The sequence below is a fragment of the Anarrhichthys ocellatus genome, unplaced genomic scaffold (assembly GCF_004355925.1).
Source record: "Anarrhichthys ocellatus isolate YVR2014 unplaced genomic scaffold, GSC_Weel_1.0 scaffold2570, whole genome shotgun sequence".
Taxonomy (NCBI): Eukaryota; Metazoa; Chordata; class Actinopteri; order Perciformes; family Anarhichadidae; genus Anarrhichthys; species Anarrhichthys ocellatus.
This window is the reverse complement of record NW_022282544.1, coordinates 1-7,334: the sequence shown is the minus strand read 5'-3', so window position 1 is coordinate 7,334 and position 7,334 is coordinate 1. Positions and strand designations below refer to the sequence as shown.

The 7,334-nt window shown below is 39.3% G+C and overlaps 1 protein-coding gene across 1 annotated transcript; it reads right to left on the bottom strand.

Moving 5' to 3' along the window:
- Positions 1-1,505: 1,505 nt before the first annotated feature.
- On the bottom strand, positions 1,506-7,310 carry LOC116378420 (F-box only protein 8-like). The gene is made up of 3 exons (XM_031840295.1): positions 7,163-7,310; positions 6,624-6,820; positions 1,506-4,493 (listed from the first exon to the last, which is right to left on the bottom strand). Exons 1-3 carry the CDS (start codon positions 7,264-7,266, stop codon positions 4,306-4,308), a joined length of 489 nt encoding a protein of 162 aa, XP_031696155.1. The 5' UTR covers positions 7,267-7,310; the 3' UTR covers positions 1,506-4,305.
- Between the last annotated feature and the right edge of the window lie 24 nt (positions 7,311-7,334).

Genomic DNA, 7,334 nt, shown 5'->3' with positions numbered 1-7,334 from the left:
CACACACACACACACACACACACACACACACACACACACACACACAGGTCAAGAGCCAAAGGTCATATTGTGTCTGAAGAGGATTTACTCTTTTGGCTGTTTGATCTCAAACATTCACTCACACACACGCACACTGACATAGAATTACAAAAAGCAGAGTGGCCGGTTCAACATGTGCTGTTGAATGACCTGGACCAGACTAATACATATCTGTCATTCTGTTGGTGTCCTTTTATTGCAAAAAGGGATCTGATTGGGTCTGATGATGTAGATATATATTAGTTGGTTGTTTATTTGAAGACTTTTCCTTGAATTTGAATGTATTCTCACATTTTTGTTTACATTTAACATTGGATTCTTTAAAAGTTAATAAATTAATAAATAGTATTTACTTTTATTGTATTAAATATCATTATGCTGAAACTTTGCACATCTATTCTGATGAAACAGTAATATAGCTTTGATCACAGCCCTCTAACCCAGTATAAATATCCTAGTGTTGTTAAAGTCTTAAGCATTAACCATTAGCTAAGGTCGTCCATTAATGCTGGGGAATATGACCCGCAGGCCGTGGTGAGTTTTTAAAAATAAGCTAGAATATGGCACATTTCTAATGAATTGTGTTGAATGTGATTGCACATCCTACTTTAAACACTCGATGTTGCCTAAATTTAGTAAAATGATCTGTCTTAACCTCTTGGTACAGTAACCGATATTTTTGTACCATCCTAATATTAAATTGACAGATTTACATCTTTTGCATTGCAGTCTTTTGAGTGGGGCCTTAGACCATAAGCACACAAAAAATATTTGGCAATTTCTGCCTGTTTTAACTTTACATTTATACATATTTACACAAAACATCAAAATATTTCAAGTGGGCAATTGTATTAGAGTTTAAAATGATTCACTTCATTTTCATTCAATTAAGAGCAGCAGATATATAAATACATATTTGTAATATTTGGGGACACCAATGAACGTACCATGTCAAACATTAAACTGTTTTCGTATATTTTGATAGAAAGTATATTTTGTATGGCACATGGGGTTTTCTAGTCTTGAACACTGATCTTCTCGGAGTGTAACTGGTTGAAAAGTACATATTCGCTATTGTTCGGCCCGTGACTGCATATATTTTTCTGATTATGGCCCATAATCAGAAAGGTTTGACGGCTGCATTATAATTTTAGAGTTTAGTATTAACATGGAATCGTTCTCCCAGCATCAGTTTTGAGACCTTTGTGTTTTATTAAAACTATAGAAAGCAGAGAATCTTGAAATGTCTGTAATCACTTTCCTCTTCATCTATTTGATTTTTCAAGCTGTACTGTGAGCTATCACCATCATCTAGTGAGGAAGAAAAGCCAGATCTGTCACTCAACTAAATGTGCATCACTCAGTGATAAAATGAGTGGTGAATGATTACTGTGTAAGAACTGATTCTCTATTTCTCCCTTTTCGAACGTCGAGCTATAGAACTGTAGGTGGTTGAAACGTGTCAGTAAAATCAAACCCAGATTTAATGAGTCACATAATTGGAACAATTTCTCAGTACATTTTGTCAGTCATAAAGTCTTCTGGTAACAACAAAGAAAAGAAAAACACACACATCAGGAAGTGCATTTCCTTCATAATTTAAAGAAAACAATGAGGTTATAGCTCTAAATCAGAGATAAATCAGCAACAAAGAATCATCAACACTATTAATGTTGTGAGGTTAGCCACAGTCAGATTTACAATCCAATGAAGAGGCTCTTATTATACAGAATTTACCGAGAAAACAAATCAAAAAATGAATAAATGTTGGTTGGTATTGCAACTAGCTTTCTAGTTTGGGATTTAAAAAACTGCTTCATGTTGTCATTCTGTTGGTTCCTATGGTTACATTCAGTGACACCTCACTGTTGCGGCTACATGCTAGCTGCTGGGACTTGAAGCCACTGGCACAGAGTGACTATTATGCTGCATTGAGGTCTGATGGGCACCACTGTTGAACTGATTTCATTTTTATGAAAATGTCATCATTGTATCATCAATACGTCTTGATCAAAGTATTTTGTACACTTCCATTTCTCCAGATTGGCTTTCACACACGAATACCACTGTAGCATCAGACGCCACATCTTCTCACCTCTATAGGCTCCAGCTTCCACTATTTCAAAGAAATCCATGGAAAACAACACACATATTCCTGCACTGACAAATGTAATCCATCATTTCACATTACACATATACAGTATATGTGCCCATTACTTTACCACGCTACTAATTATAGTGATAAATAAGAGTATTTTCTCTTTTTTCATTTGTCCTTTCTGGAAGACTCACACCTCTTTTGACAGCTGCAGTGGTTGTGGTGTTTTACAGTCATTATAAAACTACATGTCTAATGTAAATTGATGGATTGTGCCATTATACCATGGCAGCAATAACTTCATCGCTGTGGAATGTGTGCATTGTGCAAAAATATGAAGTTCTAGCAGGATTATTCTGAACACACAAGAACTTCATGAACCTCATACAATTTACTGCACAGGCTTCAGCCCGTAGTGTTGTCCTTCTGTGACAATTCAAGAGTCAGAATGATTTACTTCACTTAACATCGTCTTTCTCTCCACTTGACTTCAGCCATTTCCTTGATGATGAAGCCAGAATTAGAGCCAGGTCCATCACGAACCCCTGACTTCCCAAATACTACAGTACCTAGCATCCTCATAAAGCAGCGTAACAGAGCAGCTTCTGTACTCTATCTGCTGCACATGAAGCATGTCACCTCCAAAAGCAAAGCATTGTGATTACAAATTCCCCTAATGTAATGTGTGAGTAACCACTTTAATACATTCAATTTCAATCATAATCTGGACAAAAGCTCACACGAAATATTAGCTAGTTGGTTCCTACAACACTGAAAATACTGCATGACACTTTGCTTTTACCTACATGTGCGACAATCAGAACTATTATGAAACCATCCATTTTAACGAATGCAGTTTTTAGGATTTACATGTATGTTCAATAATTTCACATTTGTCATACTTGGAATTTTCTCTTTAAAATTCAGGAGTGGACCCGTGGTTTGAGTCATGTACAGATAACTTTCTCCCCAGCGGAAGAAAGCGCTCGTCTGACTTATTAATCATAGATTTCTTAATCTGAATGCATTTGGAGTTTTAATGAGACCGAAATTAAATAGACTAAAATGAACTCGTACACATAACCAGCGCCGCTGCCAGGATAATTGGTCTACCAACACCCAACCTTGCAGAGCTTAACAATAAGCATTGCTAGCATTCTAACCTCAACAGAGCAGGAAATCACACACCTACTCAATCACCAGCTCACCCTCCTTGCCTCTGGGTGCAGGTACAGAGCACTGAGGTGTAGATGGACTCGCTTTGGGTAAAGCCTGATCCCTGCAGCCATGCAATAAACAACAGGCCTCGCTGAATAGACCTGAGTGTGTCCTGTTGTCTGACATTGTAAGTTGGTACTGTTGAGTTGTTGTATGTACTATTGTCTAACGTGCTGTGGAGAGAAATTTACCCTTGGGGACGAGAAAGTCCAAAGTTTAAAGTCTTTGTGCAGTTTGGTGAATTGGAACACATACAAGCAAACTTCAAAAGACATAAGAGAGATTAAGGATAGGAATAAGACAGTGTTCTTGCATGACAGTGTGTAAGATGCAAAAAAAAACAAAAACATCATTTAGTATTAGCCACAGAAAAACAGATCTAGTTGACTCTCGACACTTGACACATCTTGACATTGTGGTTGTTACCACTGGACAATGCATCAAGGTCATTTGATTTGCCGAATAGCTCTAATGTTACTGGAAATGCTACTAGAGATATTAGTGAGTGGATTTAGCGTCCCCTGTGTCACTTGTCCCACTGGTAAACGTGAAGCTGCTGTCCAAGTGCAAAACAGCAGCATTGTCCCGGGATCTGTGAGGGCTGTGCTCCTCCTCCTCCCTCCACCAATCAGTAGTCGCCATCCGTTAGTGCAGTATCAGAGCTCGTCTTCATTGTTCCACTTCAAAAACCTCCTTTGCAGTGACACGGTTTGAAAGACATTTCAGATGTTTCACACCTTTGATTAAAATCAAATAAGCACAGTCTCTCTCACAGTACAGTGGTGAATTTCATTCGTTTTTCTAGCCTTTATCGTAAGATTTATTGGTTGTTGTGAAAATTGTTAAAATCCATTTCCACAGTGTTCCATACTTTCATGTATAGCAACCCAATCACCGGTTCCTATTCTTCAGTGCAGTGTGAGGATCTCTGGGACATCTGGTAGGTGGAACTACACGGCCACATGGCCAATCAGGTATATGTTGTCGTAGAGGTGGCCTACAAAGTCATCCGAGACGTTATGTGCCGCTCGGCGAGTGTTCCTGATAAACTCCCTCTTGGACATTTTGTTTTTGACGTGGGGACTGGTCAGGTCGATGGACAGCAGGATCAGACTGTAGCACAGCACATACACCGCATCTGCAGAGAGATGATAGAGGTCGTTTTTGTTTGTCGCCAGCTTTCACGCAAACTCAGGAGTGTGAGGCTCTAAAGAGAACAGGTCATTTCTGTAGTGTTCAAACTGAGAAGTCAAAGCCCCACTAGAGTCCCATAAAGGCTGAAGTTTCACTGGTCAGATAGAGAAACTACCCTGTCATGGATTTCAAGCATGTTTAATAAAGTCAGGACCTGAGCCTCACCTCACCTTAAACCAAAATATTACTGAAGGAAGAGCCACAATAAAAGGGGGAGAAAAGGGGCAGTAAAACAAACAAGACTTATTAAATGACATCCTAACATGATGAATAAGACACATACATCTATACTGTGCTACTTATAAATTGCTCTCTAAGGAGTGAAGGGGTAGAACAGCAGTGAAATGAAAGAGCTGACTTGAGAAAGGCAGCCATCCAGCCATCTCCAGCCTTGGGCTCGAAACCATTTCACTAATCCTACTAATCATTTGAGAAGGTCCAAAGAGTTAACAGTAACTTAGTCAGGGATTGGTTTCTGTACGGTCTGCTAACATTAGCCAAGCCCTCAGTTGGTAGATGCACGGTCCAGTGACAATACTGAAGCCGGGGATTACTTGAAAATAAAACCTTGACGGTTTCCCCCTCATTTTGTGGTTGAGCCATTGAGTCAGAAGTAACTTCAAAATAATTTCTTCTGTCTGAGTTTTTGGCCCTCTGACTTCAGGGTTAAAACATAGTGACGTCTAGTTATGGTCAAGGTAGGTTGGGTACTAATGGTCCAAAGAGGACGTTTCTGAATATTCCGATGACCCCTGACCTCTCTTGTAACATAAAATTAAAATTCCGACCCAAACACCAGAAATATAAATCGATTCACTCTTTGGAATCGACTGAATGTATTTATGTTCTCCAGAGGATAAAGCCTCTTTAATTTGGGACAGTCCATGAGCTTTCCTCTAGCGCCACCTTCAGGTCAAAGTGTGCGTACACAGTTGTGTACAAATGGATCGCTTTAGCTTACCACAGATGTACTGTGTCTGAGTATATCCTGGCTACTAAGTAACAAGAAATTGCAGGATAGAAAAGCCAAAAGCATGTACAATGTAACATAGATCCATTCTGCCCAATTCAAAATAATAGTTCTTTGGTGTGACAATGGTTACGATGGAAAATGAATGCAAAGGTATCCCAGTACAAGCAGTGATCACAGACCACAAATTAATGTTAACTTATCGTGCCCATCTGAACCCCATCGGCTCATTCACCCTGCACACCTGGTTTGATGTTATAAAGCAATTCAACTTGTGGATCCAGTTAAGAAAACTCAGATGGCTTCTTGCATATGACACAGAATTTAAACCAACTTGCAACCTCACCACTAGATGTCACCAAATTGACATCTAGTCAATTTGGTGACATCTAGTGGTGAGGTTGATTGATTTCTTCAGATACGTACAGTATGTACCTGCTACCATTAGGCTCATGGTGGATCTTGAATTTGGTGCTAAATTTGCCTATTTGCTATGTAAAGATATAGTGGATTAATGTCTACCTGAGGAGAGAATGAAGTCACTCTTCCTCTGTGTGTGGTTTACTCATCTCTTTTCCCTTCGGTGTGAATGGTGTGCTTGAATATTGCCTCTAGTGTGTTTGTGCTTTCTGTCCGTTTATGTCTCCATGGTGGACAGGAGGCCTTGTGGCTCAAGTTCTATCTGCTTAGCACCTGAAGTTGCTTGACTTCATCCTGGATCATATTCTTTACACATGTTTACAATCAATCTATCATTTTTTTATCCTGATTTCCCATATTGTAAGTTTGCAATATTGACTAAAGTTAAATGATCATCAAATAGTAACAATCGCAAGAACTTTTCTTTAGTTTTTACAGTGAATATTTAGTTGTGACTGACTTGGTTTTATACCAGCATACATTTAGCGTGAAGACACTTTTGTTGTTTGCTATGAAGCACAGTTTCATAAGTCCGCCAAAGACCCATAACTATAACTATTGTGTAAGTATTTAATTATTACCAATAAGCATAGGACCACAACTACAAGCCCTTATAGTTAACATACAGTATGTGCTCAGTATTTATGTCTGTGTGTGTGTGTGTGTGTGTGTGTGTGTACTAACCAGGACTGAGGCCCAGCTCTCGGACAAGGACAGGGTTACAGGTACAAAACCTGTGGCTGAACTTGGTGATGAGGGTCTCCAGATACTCTCCTCTCTCCTCTGGTGCGTGGATGTGTCTGAAGAAGTCCCGCAGAGCGTTGGGGAGGAACTGGTTGCTAAAGTTATGGAGGGTCACCAACTCGTCCAGGACGTCCCGCCTGCACATCCATAGACACACACAAATACACACCAAATGGCATGATGGGACATTTTTATTTGTACACAGGTAATGAAAGTTACTGAATTATCAGATTTGGAATTCTTATTTCAAGGACAAGGGGCACCAATAATGTATATTTAATATCATAGCAGACACATTAGATAACCAGAAAAATAATAATCTAAAATCATACATCTAATTATTTTAGGGCATGGTTTTAGACTTTCTTAAGGCAACACAGAAGAATCGCACAAAAGAGCTGTTGTCACAGAAGTATCACGTGTTGTTGTGGAAGTCTAGTGATGACATTTCTGGGTATTCTGTGTGGTTCTGTGTTAACCTCTCATCCAGGTAAATCCTCAGCATCTTCCAGTGGAGCCGTCTGGTGTAGAAGATGAACTTAGCCAGCTCTGTTGGATGATCCACTAGTATACCTTTAGACATGAAGTAATCGATGCCCTACACAAACACACACACACACACACACACACACACACACACACACACACACA

Coding starts and splice junctions, on each gene's coding strand:
- LOC116378420 (XM_031840295.1), bottom strand. CDS start 7,266: ATGTCTAAAGGTATACTAGTGGATCATCCAACAGAGCTGGCTAAGTTC. Junction 6,821..7,162: donor AGGATTTACCTGGATGAGAG/GTTAACACAGAA, acceptor ATGGATGTGCAG/GCGGGACGTCCTGGACGAGT. Junction 4,494..6,623: donor AGAGCTGGGCCTCAGTCCTG/GTTAGTACACAC, acceptor ATCTCTCTGCAG/ATGCGGTGTATGTGCTGTGC.